Raw genomic sequence first — 20,692 nt, forward strand, 5'->3', positions numbered from 1 at the left:
CAAGTAAAACTCCAGTTAGGAAACTATTTAGAAAGCCTATACAGAAACTCAAGCAAGATGGGAATGATGGATAGACAATGTCTAAAGAACCATAACCTGATGTGGTCTGTGAATCCTCATGTCCATTCACACTAACACTACCCTATTTCAGGTTCTCATTTCCTCTAGATTAAACTCCTGTAATAGCCTCCTCAGTGACTGCCCTAACTCCCAAGTTTGCCAAGGCAAAGCTCTATCTCTCCCTTGCTCAAAAATCATCAATACCTTGTAAAGTCTTTGTAAATGCAAAATTCTATACAACAGCAAGACACTCTCTGATCTATCACAAATCTACCTTCATGGCCCTGCATCTTTCCTATTTCTTTGTTCACTGTTCCTTCTAGCTGGACTAAGCATGTCTCTTATACCATGAAGCTCTTCCTAATTCTCCTTGCCAGAAATCAACCTCTGACTCTACCGTTCCCAAAGCATTTAATGTGTAACTCCCTTAAAACAACTATTATATTCTGCTCCAGACCATGATCACTAGTTCTATGTCTTTTTTTCCTTACAAGATCAGGTTAGGAATCTTAGGAAGCTAAGAATCATATAACAGAATTTCTCTTTTGGGAGGGAACTGTCTTTGTCATGAAAACACTTTGAAACTAACTTAGCAAAAGCTGCAGCTTTAAATCATAATTAAGCGTTTCAGCAATTCAGAGAGGTTGGTAAGTATACTGAATTTCTCAATAATAGAACAGGGGTTAGTTCCAACTTCATCTAGATCCTTAAAGGTCAAAGACACTTCCTGCTGACATGTAAGTCACAGTTATAACCTCACAACAGTGAGATAAGTTTAATACACTTTACCTGTATGATGAATTGGGGGTACTGTATATGCATATATGCTGGTTACAGCATATACCAATGAACTGGTTCCCCACTTTCCCAGAATAATACAAGGATGGACCTCCAGTAGCCAGCTGCTTCCCTAACCACACCACCTGCTCCCCTTCTAAAAGTGAATTAATCCTGGGGTGGGCCAACTGGATGCTCTCCCCCAGAAATGTGAAATAGGGAGGAACAGGAATTTATTGGAACTAAGTCACCCCTTTGGCAGGAACCTAAAAAACATGTCCAGCAACTTCTACTGCTGATGCCCTGAAGTACCCCATCCTCATCACTGGCTTGGTGATATAGGTCAAACTTTGATTCCAAGTGCTACCTCAATATTCTTCCAATAAATCTTTCTTTCTCTTCTTGTTTTCTTTTGGGCTTACGTGAACCAAAATCAGTTTGTGTTGCTTTCAAGCAAAAAAGTTTTAAATTAATTTGATGCTTTCAAAAAGCTAAAGATTCCTTCAGAATTAAATCTTTAATGTCCTAGCTTTAAGCAGAAATCTGAGCTGTGAAAAAAAGGCTCTTCTGGATTTTCACATTACAACTTAAAAGTTTATTTCTTATATTTTCTAATTTAAAATGCTGTGATCCTAGTATATTAATTTAAGTCTGAGTGGGCTTTCCCGAATGAGCCATTTGAATATTCAGTCTAGCAGAACACCCATGGTATTCAGAGAACTGGGGTTTTAAATTTCTCCACATGTAACTCCAGAATGTCAAAGATCTGGCACGTCATTATACAAACTGAAAATCTCTTTACGACACATCATTTTATGGCTATTTTCTTCTTTATCAGAACTTCAACACTCACTGTAGTTTGGTGAATTTTATCTTTTTCCAATATAAATATCCTAGGCCTTCAAAATACATAAATGCTCCTGCATTGGCCCTAAAGCTTGATTTTCCTACATTAGAAATTAGATCTGAATTTAAAAATGTATGTATTTATGAATTTGAAAGACTAAAGGTTGCTTTCAGCCAATCGTATCTTCAAATTTTTTTTCAATGTGAGCTTTTCGCCTTTTAAAGGTATAAAAAGTGTAATTAATTGCTTAGTCAGTGAAATTACAAATTTAGAAAAATTAAACCACGAATGGTGAAACTTCGTAATAAAAACATTCGAACTGGAAACTAAAAAGCAAAGTTGATCCAATTACATTTGTAAAGGGCTACTGGCATTTCTTTTTCACATATGCCTGAAAAATGTGAATTTAATTCCTCAGAACACAAAGGTTTGCTCAAGTGTGCTTTAGTTTTTTCAGATGGCTTTTTTTAAAGCTACTATTAAATTCTCCTTTTTTATTTTACTGAAGCATATAAATATTAAGCATATTTGGGGGCACAGAAATGGGAGTGATTTTCACTTCTTTTATGAAATACTGCAATGTTCAAATTGTTTTAAATAAGGTACCCTATCCTGATCTTATAATTAAAAAAAAAAAAAAAACATTTTAAATACTCGGCCACATTTCTCAACACTATGCCTCACACCAATACCAAATTCAGTAATTTTAAAAATTACCACATTTAGAAAACTTCATTCCATTAATGCGATTCTATAATTTGAAGTTTTTGTACAGTTCAACTACAATGTTTCAAAAAGCAAAACCTTCAATCAGTCACAAACAAGAATATGATTTTATCCACAAATCCTCATACCAACAACTTTTAAAGACTACCAACTAAATATAAAAGGAATATACTTTTAAAATGTTTAAAATCTTTTCTTACTTGAAACATGCCAACACTTAAATCAATCTACTTACACTGTAAACTCAGAAGCCTTTCTTTTAAAATAATTCTTCCAAACTGTCTCTACTACCCATCCAAAACATTTAAATATGTACTTTTCCTAAACCTTCAAAGAGCTAACAACACTGTATTAATCAAATCTAAATCAGGAGCAACTGTAAGACTCTCCATTATTCTAAGAAAACTAGGACACTATTAACGTTTGCAAGACATTCACTTTCAAAGATATTAAAACGTGGAAAAAACACACGCTGATGAGGAATATTTACAAAAAATTAATTTTAAAACGTCTTTCTGGGTAGCAAAGAGATTCTAGGCTTAAACTATTAATTTAATAAAATTTGTAATTATGTCAAAATTTTGAGGTATATCTGGAATTTATATACATAGCAGAAAAAATTCAAAAAGCAACATCTTAAAGCAATTTCAATTTTATTCCCATCGAATCTAACCAAGCTCTATTGCACTTCACACATTATGAAGCTAGTATTACTTGACACTAAAGCTTTCACCTCCCCACACAAAACTTAAAAATAGAAATGTATATCAAAAATGATAATTATTGATATCAGATTACTCTTAGGCTTATAGCATATGCTGACTTAAGGATCAACTGAAAAAAATTACTCTCTTAAGGAACTACATTTTTAAGTTTCCCCAGTCCTAATTTTAAAGATAAACTTAACATAGTTTATACCGGCAAATACTGATAAAAGCAGTGAGCAAAATATTAAATGAAATGTAACACATTTAAAATAATAAACACTATAACGGACTGTGGTTTGTGTGCTCAAAAGTGCATCCCAAGGTACCTAGCACAGTACCCAGTACAGAATATATGCTCAATAATCATTTGTTGACATCTCAATAAAGATTTGAAGGAACTTAAGCAAACTTGATACACAGAAATTACACAAAAACTAACTTGAATAGTATATAACAAGGAAACCTCTGCATTCAGAAAATTTCACACCAGCATTTTTTACATAAAATGTCACATAATATGCATTTACTATCACATAGTATGCATTCAATAAATCCCAGCCCCTTTTCCTTCCACTTTCTTTTTAACAGTGTACACCTAAAATGTTTACTTCATAAAACTCAATTAACATCAAAATTTTTAAGAATACATCAGCATAAAACAATCCATATCTGAATGTAATCAGTAAATATAAAAAGACATACAAATCATTGGCGAACGTTACGGAATGTGTTTGTGTCCACCCAAATTTCTTATGTTGAAGTCCCTAGCCCACAGTGTGATGGTATTTGAGAATAAGGCCTTTGGGAGACAATTAGGTATGAGTGAGGTCCTGAAAGTAACACCCTCCTGATGGGACTACTACTTTTAGTATAAAAAATGGGGGGTGTGGAGGGCAGGCAGGAGAGCAGTCCGCCAGGCCCCACCCCCTCCATGTGTGGCCACAGCAAGAAGGTGACCTTGGGCAAGCCAGGAAGAGTTCTCACCAGAACCCAACCATGCCAGCACTGTGAGCTCAGACTTCCAGCCTCCATAACTATAAGAAAATAATTTCTGTTGTTTGAGCCATCCAGTCTACGGTATTCTCTTACAGTAGCCCAAGCTAAGACAGCAAGTCTACTACTTTGAAGGAACAGTGACATGTAATACAGAAGCATATAATAATCAAAAAACAAATTATGGCCTCTAAGGGCCTAGCTTGGTAGAAAAAATAATACTTATATTAAAGTACCCATACAGGGACTTCCCTGGTGGCGCAGCGGTTAAGAATCCGCCTGCCAATGCAGGGGACACGAGTTCAATCCCTGGTCCGGGAAGATCCCACATGCACAGAGCAACTAATCCTGTGCGCCACAACTACTGAGCCTGCGCTCTAGAGCTAGCGACCCACAGCTATGGAGCCCGCATGCTGCAACTACTGAAGCCCATGTGCCTAGAGCCCGTGCTCTGCAACAAGAGAAGCCACCGCGAGAAGCCCGCGCACCGCAACGAAGAGTAGCCCCCACTCGCCGCAACCAGAGAAAGCCCACGCACAGCAACGAAGACCCAACGTGGCCAAAAATAAATAAACAAACAAATAAATAAATTTACTTTAAAAAAAAAAGAAAAAAAAAGCTGGGCTTCCCTGGTGGCACAGCGGTTGAGAATCTGCCTGCCAGTGCAGGGGACACGGGTTTGAGCCCTGGTCTGGGAGGATCCCACATGACGCGGAGCAACTGGGTCCGTGAGCCACAATTACTGAGCCTGGGCGTCTGGAGCCTGTGCTCCGCAACAAGAGAGGCCACGATAGTGAGAGGCCTGCGCACCGCGATGAAGAGTGGCCCCCGCTTGCCACAACTAGAGAAAGCCCTCGCACAGAAACGAAGACCCAACACAGCCAAAATTAAATAAATAAATAGTTCTTAAAAAAAAAAAAAAAAAACTATCTCCAAAAATATTAAATTCACTTTACCACAAACAATTCTGAATAGAAATATTTTGTTGTTAATAAAAAAGCTACCTCACCCGCCTTCCCAGCAGTACACAACAGTGCAAAAATTACAAATACACCTGTAAAACCTCTTACATATCTCAAATTTCAAATCCTTCTATAATATGTAGTTTCTCGTTTCATCACCTGTAAATATTATCACCTATCTCCCAATACTGCAAAGGTAAGATTTTGGGGTGACAGAATAACAAATCCAAGATGCACGTATTAAAGAGGCTTACACATTCCACCTAAAATACATACATCAGTTCATCACCTATATGCTTCATATGTATACTGCAAAATTACAATTACTGAAAGGTTTCAGCATTTGGGGTCACCAGAAAATGATCAAAATCACAAATGTTAGGGTACATCAAGTCACCTACCTTACTGACCCTTTCAATAAATATCCCCTAACATAGTTTTTCTTAAACCACAAACCACCACACCCAACCTCCCCATACTTGCCACAATCCCTCCCCCAGGAAACCACCTGTGGTGTCAGTGCCTAGAAGGTCACATTATACCGTAGCACAAGGAAAGGAGGGGTGGACAGGTATGTGGGATCTGGCTTAGGTAAGCAGCATGAAAGTCTTAGAATTTACAAAAATAACAGCGGTAATAGATTCCTACCAAATGCATAGCTTCAAATTCTAAGTAGTTTTGTAACGATTCTAAGATAGCTACAGTAAACAGGAAAGATGTGAGAAGACAACTGAACGAGTGACAAGTGGTATAAAGTACTGGTTATGGGAGAAGCTGAAGTCAGAATGGCTGAGTTTAAATCCCAATTCTGTCACTCACCAGCTGCACAATCAAAATTATTTAAGTTCTGCAAGCCTCAGTACCCTTATTTTTAAAAAGGAGACACCTACTTCAAAGAGTAGTAGTGAAGATTAAATTAGGGTAGGCATACGAAATATTTGATAGTGTCTGGCACAAAAGAATCGTTCATTAAAAGTTTGCCTTTTAGGTGGCTTCCCTGGTGGCGCAGTGGTTGAGAATCTGCCTGCTAATGCAGGGGACACGGGTTCGAGCCCTGGTCTGGGAGGATCCCACATGCCGCGGAGCAACTGGGCCCGTGAGCCACAACTACTGAGCCTGCGCGTCTGGAGCTTGTGCTCCGCAACAAGAGAGGCCGCGATAGTGAGAGGCCCGCGCACCGCGATGAAGAGTGGCCCCCGCTTGCCGCAACTAGAGAAAGCCCTCGCACAGAAACGAAGACCCAACACAGCAAAAATAAATAAATAAATAAAAATATAACCCTTATGTTAAAAAAAAAAAAAAAAAGTTTGCCTTTTAGGAAGAAAAAAACCCGATAACCCCAAACAGGAGTTCTTATGTGAAAATCCTAGTCCCTTAAAGATTTCTCATTCACCACTTTACAATCAATCAAAGACTCTAACTAGGTAGGAGTACTCACAAGCACCACATACAACAAAAAATAACATTAGGAGAATAAGATTTAAAGAGTCAAAATACTCAAGAGGCTCCACCCCCTGCAGGGAGCCCAGACAAATCATAGGGAGATAGTACAAGTACAGGTACGCACGTCTGAGACAGTCTAAGTCAGACCTGGCCACAGGAAAGAAGGAAACGATAATAGCTGAAGCAAAGTTTTGGCAAGTAAAATGAACAGCTAGCTCAGTCCCAAGCATAAAGAAGCCTGATGAGATTAGGGAACTCTTGGACCTGAAAACAGATCACTGTTACTCGTCAGTATGTTTTCATTCTTAGGATTTCATTTCAGTAAGCTGCAAAAACTTTTAAGTATCAAAACTGGTATTAAATACATGTTATTTTTACTATGAATTTTTATTTTTTATAACACAGTATATAAACAAGGCATCTAAGATTTGCTGAATGCCTGCTATTTCACAAAAACTCTGCGACCTAAGTGTTGTTATTCATATTTTCAGCTGGGGAACAGAGGAAAAGAGGGCATAGGTGACTAACTTGTTCCATCATGGTCGTTCAAATAGGTTACAATGAAACTAGAATTTTAAGGACAGCCTGCTAACCTAGAGTCAAGCAGATTACAAGCACAGAGACAACAGAGATACCTTGACATACACAGCTCCAAGTGTGTCTTCACTCTACAATAAAGCTATCCCCCTCACCCCACCCCAACAAAGTCAAACTGCTAAGTGGTAACAAAAAAGCCCTACTTGAACTACCACATACATGGCACCTTTTTTAAAAGCAATGGGTCACTATTACTATTATTTTACATTTTTACTAACTGAGACTTAAATTAGCTCTTACACACTATACAGTCAATGGTGTATGTTCTCAATAATATTCAATCTATTTTGGTAGGAATGGAGTTTGGAGGGTGGTTACAAGAAGTGCCAAACCCAGGCAGCCTGATATACGAAAAGGATCACTGTGGGTGAAACCACAGAGAAGAAAGATGAGCAACTGAACACATCTGAAGGCCTAGCAAAAATGAAGATCTAAAACACATTTCTCACATTCATCAGGTATTTTAAAGTACAGTGCTTTCACAGGCATATGTATTAAATGAAATAACAGCCAATGTTCTCCCCTTCAACTGTCTATACTCTGTTTTAGTAAATGATTTAAGTTTTTTTGCTATTGGTACTGATTTAGGTAGACAGACACAAACATACACACACACTCACTCACTGCCCCCCCACCCACCCACCCCCCAATAATAAACTCCCATATCAGAAAGGTAAAAGACCTACAGTCCACAGAACAGAACAGAGGGAAACCACTGTAAATTCTGGACCATAAATTCCTCATCTTCTTACTAATAAGATGTTTTGAAGCCACATGAAGTTGGTGACAGGCTTCCAGTAATAGTCCATAAGCATTATGAACTCCAATTTATTGGCAGGCACAAAGAGATCTCTGGATATAGATAAAAAGGCACACATGTAGGTAACACTAAGACAGACACTCTGGTAACCGCTTTGTGGCTCTCATGAGTTAGTGGTAACACTGACTGGTCTCTCTCACCCAAGTACAGACAAGTGATTCTCAATTTTTTTACTGTCTCCAAAGCACTAACCTATGTAACATACTCCCAAGAGGTAACATCTTCACCATCAGCAGACATTTAACGACAACCACTGTGCCTGTGCCCCACCCTTTACCACTGTTACTGCAATACCACCCCTGGTAACTACTGCCACAACACAGACTCCCACAGGCTTCTGAAATGGAAGGAAACTTGGAAATCATCTTTTATAAGCTCCTCATTGAGTACCTGAGGGAAGTGTGGCCCACAGTAATTTAAGTGACTTACTGGAGACTAAAATAGTAGCTATGGGGAGGAGGGGGTTGTCACTATGCACAAGTCACAGCGTTAAGCACTTATAAAGTATAAACTCAGTGAACCCCCATAACATCCCTTGGGATGGATTTACTTTATTTCCCATATCTTACGATAAGGAAATCAAGGCACAGAGAACTCGGCCTTGGTGACAGAGTAACTGAGTGGTAGAGCTGGGAATTCAAACCCAGGTCTGTCTTGTGCTCTCGTGACTCTCCAACCAGATTAAGTACCTCAGACTTGCTTCATGAGCCAAATACACTCTATTTATGCCCAACACACAGATAATTCTAACTTTTACGCTCTCCCAAATTTTAAGTATCTATAGCTACATATTTTCATTTATTCAAGTCCTCACAAAAGCTGAGGCAACTACATGGTATAAGCCCCATTTCTGAAGTGAGGAAACAAGCTCACCAATTATTTGTCCTAATTCACACAGCTAATTCTGACAAGCTAATTTCAGAATCAAGCCATGCTCCTTCCCAGAATGACGTTACCACACGCTAACTCTCATGAAATTAGAGGACTAGCCAACTACTAGTAAAAACTGGACTGAACATGGAAAATATGAACTCACCTGCACACCAAAAAGATTGACGATTTGAATTTAATTCCAGTCAGAAAACAGAGTTGACACATCTAGCTTCCAGTGCATCACACAGTAGATTTTGTACAGCGTACATGACACATCAGATTTACAGGTTTGATGTGATGAAACAAATGAAAACTACAATTTTCTTCATGTTCCTATCTTAACCACTGCAGTTACTAAAATATTTAGATGCAAAAGGGCAACCATTTAACTAATATCTACTCAAAACCCACTGTGCTTCCTCTGTGTACCACTGTGATAATGATACATGATAGGAATTTAGATGGCACATGGGTAATTCATATTAATATTTTAGTATTTACAGATTTTAAACTGACATAGAAAAATATAACTAATGCAACAAGCCACTTGTTTCAGACCTCCTTATTTCTCACAAGACTAAGAGGAAGAAATTAACATGTTGATTATACTTCTGGGGAGGGGTCAAATGAGGGCTTAATCTCTATCTGTAGTATTCTCCCATCTTAAAAAAATCTGAAGTAAACTGGGGCTTCCCTGGTGGTGCAGTGGTTGGGAGTCTGCCTGCCAGTGCAGGGGACGCGGGTTCGAGCCCTGGTCTGGGAGGATCCCACATGCCGCGGAGCAACTGGGCCCGTGAGCCACAACTACTGAGCCTGCGCGTCTGGAGCCTGTGCCCCGCAACGGGAGGGGCCGCGATAGTGAAAGGCCCGCGCACCGCGATGAAGAGCGGCCCCCGCACCACGATGAAGAGTGGCCCCCACTTGCCGCAACTAGAGAAAGCCCTCACACGAAAGAAATAAAAAAAAAAAAAAAAAAAAAAGATCCACAACTCTGGGGGAAAAAATATTCAAGCAGATCAGGTGATTGTATTTAAAAAAAAAAAAAAAAAAAGAAAAGTAAACTGACCTCAAAAAGAGCATTAAGTAAATAATTATACAGATACTACAAGGATGTGGCAAAAAATCCCAAAGGCAGTATGTGAAACTGACATTTTAGAAACAATGTTCCAGTGTTCGATACTATGTTAGACAAAACAAAATTCCCTCCCTAAAGAAAGCCACAGAAGGATCTAACAGTCACATGGACTTAAGAAGATTTTATTTATAATAATGCAGATCTCAGTTGTTGATTACTACTACTTTTTAAGTAACTTTTATTTTCTTAGTAGTATTTCAAAATTGCTGAACACAAAGAGTTTGAAACTGCAGGGAGAAAAAAAAGTAGACTCAATATAAGCATTATCAACACAATAACAATTACTATTTATTGAGTAAATAAATAATGTTAACACTGTTTATGAAGCAGTGTATTTCCGTGTACTACATATTCATGCTATGAAGTACTACTATTATTCCCTTTTATAGATGAGGAAACTAACTTAACAGGGACTGACTTAAAAAGTTCTCTAAGGGACTTCCCTGGTGGCGCAGTGGTTAAGAGTCCGCCTGCCAATGCAGGGGACACGGGTTCGAACCCTGGTCCGGGAAGATCCCACATGCCACAGAGCAACTAAGTCCGCGAGCCACAACTACTGAGCCCGTGTGCCGCAACTACTGAAGCCCGTGCGCCTAGAGCCTGTGCTCCGCAACAAGAGAAGCCACTGCAATGAGAAGCCCGCACACCACAACAAAGAGTAGTCCCACTCACCACAACTAGAGAAAGCCTGCATGCAGCAACAAAGACCCAACGCAGCCAAAAATAAATTTAAAAAAAAGAAAAAGAAAAAGTTCTCCTAAATAGTGTAATTCTGAGAGGATGGCAGAGGTGCTACAATTTTTCATCTCTCCAAAACCCCTTATATCAAACGTAACTAGACAGCAAACCCAAAACCAATAAGCAAAAACATTTACAACAAAACTCCCTGACAAGGTTATCTCACAAACCCCAAAATGTAAGTTAATGAGGAAATACTTATGGTCACGTGACCTATACCATTATCAGAATCTGTACAAGAGAAAACAGAAGTCATAGTGAACAGGAAGGGCCTACAAATAGGAGAACCACAAAATAGCCAACAGGTGTTCACAAGAAATCATGGCAGGTCAATGTGAGAACAGTAGCTGAAACTGAGATAGGTTTTGCCCACTCAGAGTAATAAGTGAAGAGAAAGGACCTCCAGTTAGGGCTGAAAGGGACAAAGTCTTGCTTCATGAGCTCTTGAAAGTGACCCACCAGAGCTCCCGTCCAGAGGAGACCCCAAAGACAAGAGAAACAGACAACAGAGATGAAAGAAAGACAAGGTCCAAATAAAAGTATTGATAGAACAGAGCCTAGAAATTTCAGAAAGAACGCTCCATATTCTAACACTTCACAAAAATAATGAGCAAACTCTGTGAAGTTAGGACAGCTACTCTGAACCATGCCTCCTCCTCAAAGTGCAGAAAAACTATTCTCACATAAAAACGCAAAACAGAAAAGTATCAAGGTCAAATCTAATATGAAATTGTTGTAAGAAAAAAGGAGAATAAGGAGCAAAATAACATCCCTCAAGACAGCAAAGGGAAGCTAGAAAGACTTGCTCAGAAACAGATCAAAACCTTACACTATTTTCAAAATGAGCTAAACACATTGAGAAAAATGATACAAGTCAGAATTAGAGAAACTCAGAAAACGAAGCAATAGAATACAGCAAAGAATCAGAAAAGAAAGAATTACTTCAGGAAATACAAAGACTAAACTAGAAAGCACACAAGAACAAATGATCACAACACACAACGCAGTTAAGAATCCTTCAAAAGAGGAAATTTTAAAAAATCAAAATGGAATTAAATTTAAAATTTCACTTTAAAAGACACCATTAAGAGAATAAAAAGACAAGCCACACAGTGGTAGCAAGTATTTGCAAACCACATTAATAAAGAATTTGTATCCGTAACATATAAAGAACTCTCAAAACCCAATAACAAATCAAACAACCCCATTTTAACATGGGCAAAAATGTGAAGAATCAATTTACTGAAGGAGATATACCAACAGCAAATAAACACATGAAAACATGCTGAATATCATTAGTCATTAGGCAAATACAAATTAAAACCACTATACAATAGGCACCTATTAGAATATCTAAAGTGAGAAAGACTGACTGTACTAAGTGTTGGAAAGGATGTGGAGAAACCGATCTCAACTCCCATGATACTGGTGGAAAAGCAAATTGGCACAATCACTCAAGAAAACAGTTCAGTATTTTCTAAAGTTAAACATACACGTACCATATGATCCAACCATTCCACTCCTGGATGGATTTTTACCCAAGAAAAAAAAAATGCATACAAAGACACATGCACAAATGTTCACAGGAGCTTTGTTTAATAAAGAAAAAACTGGGGCTTCCAGGGTGGCACAGTGGTTAAGAATCCACCTGCCAATGCAGGGGACACGGGTTCGAGCCCTGGTCCGGGAAGATCCCACATGCCGCGGAGCAACTAAGCCCATGCGCCACAACTACTGAGCCTGCGCTCTAGAGCCCGCGAGCCACAACTGCTAAGCCCGTGTGCCACAACTACTGAAGCCCGCACGTCTAGAGCCCGTGCTCCGCAACAAGAGAAGCCACCGCAATGAGAAGCCCGTGCACCGCAAAGAAGAGTAGCCCCCGCTCACCGCAACTAGAGAAAGCCTGTGCGCAGCAATGAAGACCCAATGCAGCCAAAAATAAATAAATAAAATAAATTAAAAAAAAAAAAAACTGGAAATAACCCAAATGCCCATCAACCAGTGAGTGAAGCAAGAACTGTAGGATATCCATGTAATGAATACAACTCAGAAATAAAAAGGAATGAATTGTTGATTTCTGAACAACGTGGATCAATCTCAAATTATGTGGAGTAAAAAAAGGCAGACAAAGAATATACTGTAGGGCTTCCCTGGTGGCGCAGTGGTTGAGAATCTGCCTGCTAATGCAGGGGACACGGGTTCGAGCCCTGGTCTGGGAAGATCCCACATGCCACGGAGCAGCTGGGCCCGTGAGCCACAACTACTGAGCCTGCGCGTCTGGAGCCTGTGCCCCGCAACGGGAGGGGCCGCGATAGTGAAAGGCCCGCGCACCGCGATGAAGAGCGGTCCCCGCACCACGATGAAGAGTGGCCCCCACTTGCCGTAACCAGAGAAAGCCCTCGCACGAACCGAAGACCCAACACAGCCAAAAATAAAAATAAATAAATAAATAAAGTAGCTATAAAAAAGTTATAAAAAAAAAAAATGCAAAACTCTTAAAAAAAAAAAAAAAAAAAAGAATATACTGTATGATTCCATTTATATAAAATTCCAGAACATGCTAACTAATCTACAGTGACAAAAAGCAGATCTTTAGCTGCCTGAGGAGAGGAGAGGAGAGCACACACAGGGAGGGGAGATTACAAAGGGCATGAGGAAACTTCTGCGAGTATTGGATATATTCTCAATCTGGAGTGTGGTGATAGTTTCATGAGGGTAGATGTCAAAATTTACCAAACTATATATTTTCAGTAAACGAAGCTTACTGTTTTCAATAAATGAAGTTTTTTAAAATAAGCATTATTAAGTAAAGCTATTTTCTAAAAACAGAAATGAGGAAAAAAACCCAGGAATTCTTACCTTAAGAAACTCATCCATCCTAAAACATCAAAAAGATCTGAACTGCTATCTTTCAGATTTTCATTCTCGTATTTACAGTCTTAGAAGTTAGACAAAGCTCAGTTTAGCCATAAATGATGACAGAAACTGCAAATTTCAGTATCAAAAGTTAAGGCATGCCCAAGTTGATTTAAAAAAACAAAAAACCAACAAAGGCTAAATAAAGCTAAATGTAAAAACACCAGCTGTTTGAATCATAAATTAAAAAATATTTTCCAAACTCCATAAAGAATCTAACACCACCAATCATTTTAATACAAAATACTCTCAGTAAATGTACAAAGACCTAAAGATTTGGGTGGGGTGGGAGGGGTGGACAGGGATGGGACAACTGATGACCTTTTTAAGTCCTCTCTCAGGACAAATAATTGTCCAGAAAAATCAGGTTGAATTTCCCTAGCCACTTACTGATCCAGTCAAACAGGATATTAAAGAGCTTTCTTGTAGAAACTTTCAACTGTTTATACATTTACAGCCAAAGTATTTTATCAAAAAGGGACGGCAGTTTGTACACACCTGGTAAGAGGTGTTAAGTATTTAACTCCAAATAATCTTGTTTGTCAAAACTATGAAGTAAAATACTTTTCCTCTTGATACTGTAAAGAGGTATAAGTTTGGACCAACTAGCAATCAGTATAAATACAAATTAGTTATTCTGCATCAATTTTTTTAAATCAAGATGTTCTAAGAGACTATAATTCAGAGGCAAGAATTACCTTTCTTTCCTGAAGCGTTCCATTTTTTAAAAGCACTAATAGAAATTTAAGATTGAACACATCACAGTCACATTCCTAAGGTGACTGGTAATTTTAATAAGCACCAAGGAGTTTCAGCTTGTCTGCATGACCGTTAAAGAGGGTTGTTGTTTTTTTCCTTTCTAAAATCAGGCCAGTTATTAAAAGGCTACGCTGCAACCATAAGCAAATCTTGTGAGAAATGAACATTTGCTAATAAAGCCAAAGAAAATATACATCATTTGCTGAAGCTTACACTCTTTTATTAGGCCTCAAAAAGAATTTTAAAACTAGGCATGAAGTAAAGGAGCCAAAAGAAAGCCCACTTTTTAAAACTACCCCCCAAAAAAACCTCTCCCCTTCCTGTTCCCTGCCTCCTACATAAAGACTACAAGGCACCAAATCTGCACTGCTCTCTACAAATAAAGTTAGCCTGAGTGTGAAAACAACTGCCAAACAACTACACACACAACAATGAACTGAAATGTTCCTCTGAAAACAGTGCTAACTTCATAGTATAAGTTTCAGATTCACAGCATTTGGAAACAAGCCTAATAAAATGCTGAGCGTATGTTAACAAGTTAGCTATCCTAGAAAGTTTACAGGACAGTAAAGACTGTAGCATCTGGAATTTGTCAGATAATCATCCTGAGTGCTCAAGAGAATAAATATGTGACACTTCAAGCACCCACATATATAAATATGACAACAAAAGGTTGCAAACAGGACAATATGAGAAAATACCACCAATAAAAGAATCTGAAACAGAATCAAAGCCACAAAATTCTGGAAATAAGCCTGTTTGTTATGGCCAAAAAACAGTCATAATGGAACATGCATTCTTCTTTTTCTCTGGCTCTTCTAGACTAACACATTCTAAATGCGCAGAAGCATAAAGAAAATTTTAACAAAGTTTTAAAATTCGTTACTGGACACATACAAAGTAAATAAAGCATATACACTTAGTAAATACTTTAAATTACTGGAGCTTGTGCAGTTTAGACAGATGGAGTATTCAGTGCTTCTGAAATACACTCCTGTCCCTGTCCTGAGCAATTCTGAAGGATACACAGATCTATAACAACGATTACATGTTTTCAACTCACATTGTTTCTCCAGTCTTGGCTACATGACAAAGAAACTGATCCAGGACCGGACAAACTTCCTTTTTCCCCCTCTTCTCAAAATCTAGATAAGGGAAGAAAGAAAAGTTATTAGTATTTCTAAAAGTCCACCAACCATTTCCAATGCCTTCTAACAACAAACTTTCCTCCCAGTCCTTCCTCATATTAAGCAGCAATTAAAAAAAATTTTTTTTTAATTTAAAAAAGCCTCTCAACGAAATATCCACCTCTTACTCTCCAATTTCAAACGTCAATCTTCACAGGTAACGAGACCCCTCCTAAAGCGGGCACTCAACTTCGCCACAAACCAGCCCTAACGCAGTGCTTCTCAAAGTGTGGTCCGGGGGAACACCAGGACCACATTCATCTCAGAGACCGGCTAAAATACAAACCCCAGATCCCGACCCCACAGACTGTTTATTTACGTGAAGTTCATAAATCTGCGTTTTAAGAAAACACCAGCTCCCTCTCGTAGCCGTCCCCCAATCATCCTGGGTATCAAAGCCTAATTCTCAGAACGCCGAAATCATGCTCTCCTAAGTTTGAGAACCACTGTTCTCAAGCCTGTTGCTTGGAAGGCGAGCAATTCAGAGCCGGGAAGGCGACCACCTGAGAAGGAGGGCGCGTGGAAAGATGACTTCAGAAGCCCCGAAAAAGGCTCCCTGAGACACCTGAAACTTGCTTTGCCGCCCCCTCTCCTCCCCCCACCCCGAAACCTTTCACTTTTCTTCTCCCCCCCGTGGCCCGGCGTGCGGGGGCCTGATGGAGGACGAAGCCAGCTTGGAAGGGAGCTGCGGGCCCAAGACCCGTGCCCCGGGAGTGGGAGAGGGGCCGGGGCCCCCGCGAGAGCTTCCCGGCTCCCCTCCCCCAGCCCAGACGCCGGCGGCCGACACAAAGCCCAGAGCGGGGCGGGAGGGAGCTGCCCACGGGGCTCCCCGCCCCCGGGGAAGCGGGAGGGGGATGGGAGCCGGGGAAGCGCGCCCTCCCCCACCAGCCCGGCCCGACCCCGCGAAACCACTTGCCCCGAAGGGAGATAGGACCGCGGAGGGTGAGGAGGAAGGGAGAGGGGGCAGCTACCCCCACCTTTCAGCGCCTCCTGCAGCCTCTCGACGTCCATGGCTTCCCGGAGTCCCTCGCAGCCTCCGCCTCCTGCCGCGGGTCTCCCGGGGACCGGAAGGCCTCCCCCCACCCCCCCGACGCCCTCCCCCTCCCTCGCACACACTCCGGCACGCAGGCGACCGGGGGGGGCACCGAAGGGAGCCGGGGGAAGCGAGCGAGAGAGCGAGACCGAGAGAGCGAGCACCTCCCCAAGCCGCTACCACCAGCCCTCCAACATGGCGCCCGGCACGTCATCGCGCGCACGCTCCCCGCCGCCGTCCTCGCGCCCGCGGCGCGCCCAGACCCGGAGCTCGAGAGCGCGTGCGCGGCGAGGCGTGTGGCCCCCGGCAGTCCCCCGCAGACCCGGCAGGGCCGGCCACCCTGCCTCTCCCCGGGGATGGCCCTAGCTACCTGCGCCGACCTGAAGACGGAGTGGTGTAGGCAGGGGGGTGGGACGCAGACCCCCTGGATGTGAGTCCCTGCCATTTGCTAGCTGTGTGACCTTGAGCAATTTACCGAGCCTCTCTGAGCCTCACTTTCCCCATCTGTACGATGAAAGCACTAGTATGGACCACCCTATAAGGTGGCTGCGAAAATCAAGTGAGAGTGTGTACACTTGGCGGTCAGAGTACACATTTAAAAAGCACTCAGTATTACTAGTAATCGGAGCAAAAATACCTCCTTGCCTGAATCCAAAGCTCGTCGATGACCCACTCTTGAAGAGAAGCAATGCACACAGCAAAGGAATGAAAAGCTTAGGCAATAGAACCAGCTGGATTTAAAGCCCAACTCAACTATTTACTCCCTGTCTGACGTACTTAAACTCAGGTAGCCTCAGTTACCTCATCCGCAAAATGGGAGTTTGTAAAACAGCCCTGAGACTTGAGTGAAATGGCGACGGTGAAGCACTGAGCACACAGGGTGCCTGGAACTTAAGCACTCAGTTAATGTGGCTGCTGTTTTTATTATCATTATGATTTTGATTACGTTACATAAGCGCCCAGGAAGTTAGAGCGGGCAGAGACCACAGAAGTACTCTCCCGCCCTGACATTTTACAAATGGGATAGATGAGGCACGGAGAGCTAGTCTGGCGAAACAGCAGCAGAATCCAGAACATCTGGCAACTAGCTAGTGTGTGGACATTTTTATTATCCTCTCATGTCTGTGAGCTTTTCAAGAAAAAGATACCGAACTGTTCCACCTTCTCTTCTCAAAGCCTAACACAAATCTGTGAAAGGAAGGAAGGGAGAGAGGGAGGAAGGGAGGACAGAAAGCTGTTTCTTGACTGGTGTTAGAAGGTGCAAATTTGGACACAGCCATCACAAGTGCTGACCCTCTTAAAAGATAGTGGCTCTGACCCTGAACCTAGGTGGCAGATGTAGGCAAAAGCCCCCCGCTGCAAAAAAATACTTTTCTCGATTTTGCCATCAGAGAACCAGTCCTAATATCTTGAGACCCTTTCACTGTTCTAAGCATCCTGCTCCGTTACAAATAGCCTTGCAGGGGATGTATTAGGGTGGCATCATCACAGTGGGCCAACACTTTCAATGCCCTGGATTTAGTTTATTATGGTCCCTTCCAGTCTGAAGGGGCCTATCCTCTACATAGCAAAGCTTAGCCGCCACTCTCTCTGCCACCCGGTACTCTCTTTAAGCAGCTGTCTTCCCGTATGGCCTGTGCAGGACAATACAGTTGCCACTAGCCGTGTGTGGGTATTTAAATTTAAATTAATTAAAATTAAATAAAATTTAAAATTCAGTTCCTGAGTTCGTCAATGAAATTCAGTTCCTCAGTCATACTAGCCGCATTACATGTGTTCAATAGGCCCATGTGGCTAGTGACTTTTGCACTGAGAGAAGATTCCATGATCGCCAAAAGTTCTTCTGGAACTTTCTGTTAGAGAACGTACCATGCTAATTTCTTCCACCTTGCTCTGTCCCTTTTCATCAGCTGTTCCCCTCACTTGGAGATGCTTCAACTTCCAAAAACTGGATAAGGTCCATGAAAGGAGACAAAGTACCCACAGCAGTGACAGCCGAAGGGAATCAGGGAAAGTTTCCCTAGAGGAAGTAGAAGCGTTTAAGCTTGAGAGATGAATTCTGAGAGGAAGGTAGCCAAGTGAAGTGGAGAGGAGATGCTTTCAAAGAGAAAAACTCTAGGTGCACGGGCGCTGAAATGAGACAGAAGATCCAGGTAGGTTCAGTCTGGCTTAAGCTGAGAGTGCAAGGGCAGAAGAAGCAAGGGATGAGGCTGAAGAAATATTTTCTTTGGTTCATTTCTTCCTTCTTCCTTGGAATGCTTCTCTAGCCGGCATGCTTCCCAATGTCTGCGATTGCTAGAGCCTCCTATTGGTACTAACTCCCTTAGAGCAAAACAGAATAAAATGTGACGTCCAGCCTCCACGAATGACCCTGAAGATCCTAGCCTCCTGGGGTTCATGTCCCAGTGTAGTCTTCTCCCAGGTGAATCAGGGAGAGCGGGTCCGTGTGAACAATAAGCGTGGGGGAAGGGATGGTACTTGACTTCTGAGGCTAGCTCATAAAAGGTGCTGAGGCTTCTGCCCTGGGCGCTTGGATTGCTCTTTCTAGAGGAAGCCAGCTGCCATGTCACAAGAACATCAGAGCAGCCCTGTGGAAACGCCCAAATGGAAAGGATTGATGGCTTTAACGTGGGTCCTCGAGCCCCAGGAAATCCTTCCGATGACTGCAGCCCCAGCTGGCATCTGGATTGCAACCTTATAAGTGATCCCAAGTCAGAACCACCCATCTAAGCTGCACCTCAAGTCCTGATCCACAAAAACTATGAAAGATGACAAATCTTTATAATTGTTCTCAGCTTCTAAATTCTGAGGTAATTTGTTACACAGCACTAGATAAATAATGCATAAAGGAAAATATTAATAGTAACAACTAATATTTATCAAGTATTCTCTATGTGTCTAGCATTCTTCTAAGCACTGTATAAAAGTATTTAATTTAATCCTTGCAAAAATCCTGTAAGTGATATATTTTTAAAAATATTTATTTATTTATTTTTGGCTACATCAGGTCTTCCTTGCTGTGCGCAGGCTTTCTACAGTTGCGGCGAGAGCGGGGGCTGCTCTTCGTTGCGGTGCGTGGGCTTCTCATTGCGGTGGCTTCTCTTGTTGCGGAGCACGGGCTCTAGGCGCGTGGGCTTCAGTAGTTGTGGCACCAGGGCTCGAACCCGTGTCCCCTGCATTGGCAGGCGGATTCTTAACCACTGCGCCACAAGGGAAGTCCCCCTACACGTGATATTATCATCCCCACTTAACATAAGAGAAAACTAAGGTATAAAGAAGTGAACTAACTTGTCCAAGGTCACACAACTACACAGGCAAGGGACTGACCCATGATTCAAAGCCAGACTGGTTTCAGAGGCCCAGACTCTTTCTTGTCCTCAGGAAGTTTGCAAATGACCAGGAGAGATAAGACATAATTATAGACTCTGATGCAAAGTAGAAGGCAAGTATGCAAATCTGGTGGTCAGAGGCCTGCGACATCTCTTTCAGGCAGAGATAGAAGTTTTACTTTTTGGAAGGGCCTCACTTAAACACTGGAAAGGATTTGCACCAAAAGAAAAGAGGCTTCCAGGCAGAGGGAACGGTAATAACCAGGCAAACTGTCCATGAGGGCTTCCTAGGTACCGCAGAGAACGCGTGCTTGGAATCTGTTCCCCCACAGAGTCAGGGTGTAATGGAAGAGATGTCCCTTAAATGCAAACATGCAAGAAGACTGGCCCGTTCCTCTGAGGGTACACAAGAGGGGGAAAGCCTGATGACACAGAGGAGAAGTTAGAAGATAGAGACAGAAGAAGATCGGGAAAGAGAAAACAGCTGGGACTGTGTCAGAAAAAAATGTGCAAGGATCTTCAAATAACCCCAGGGAGAAAGACTGGAGTTGGGCCATGCCTCTGGGATGAGCCTGTGGGGAGGGACAAGAATGGGAGATTGAGGAAAAGTCTAGAAAAATCCACACACCGTCTACAAGGGCTGAAGGGCACAGAACAGGCTGCGTTAAAATACGAATAGAAAGACTTAGGCCTTCCCTGGTGGCGCAGTGGTTACGAATCCGCCTGCCAACGCACGGGACACGGGTTCGAGCCCTGGTCCAGGAAGATCCCACATGCCACGGAGCAACTA

At 41.7% G+C, this 20,692-nt stretch overlaps 1 protein-coding gene across 4 annotated transcripts in view; it reads right to left on the bottom strand.

Annotated features, from left to right (window-relative positions):
• PPP4R2 (protein phosphatase 4 regulatory subunit 2) overlaps positions 1–20,692 on the bottom strand; it is a 155,290-nt gene that overhangs the window by 34,009 nt on the left and 100,589 nt on the right. For 3 of the 4 annotated variants that reach the window (XM_057554046.1, XM_057554047.1, XM_057554048.1), the window contains one exon: positions 15,417–15,498. In XM_057554046.1, the coding sequence (XP_057410029.1) occupies positions 15,417–15,498 (82 nt within the window). Of the gene's footprint in view, positions 1–15,416; positions 15,499–16,517; positions 16,779–20,692 lie in introns of those variants that run through there. The other variant, XM_057554049.1, reaches the window with a different exon arrangement.

Source organism: Balaenoptera acutorostrata, chromosome 10 (assembly GCF_949987535.1).
Source record: "Balaenoptera acutorostrata chromosome 10, mBalAcu1.1, whole genome shotgun sequence".
In the NCBI taxonomy this organism is placed as follows: Eukaryota; Metazoa; Chordata; class Mammalia; order Artiodactyla; family Balaenopteridae; genus Balaenoptera; species Balaenoptera acutorostrata.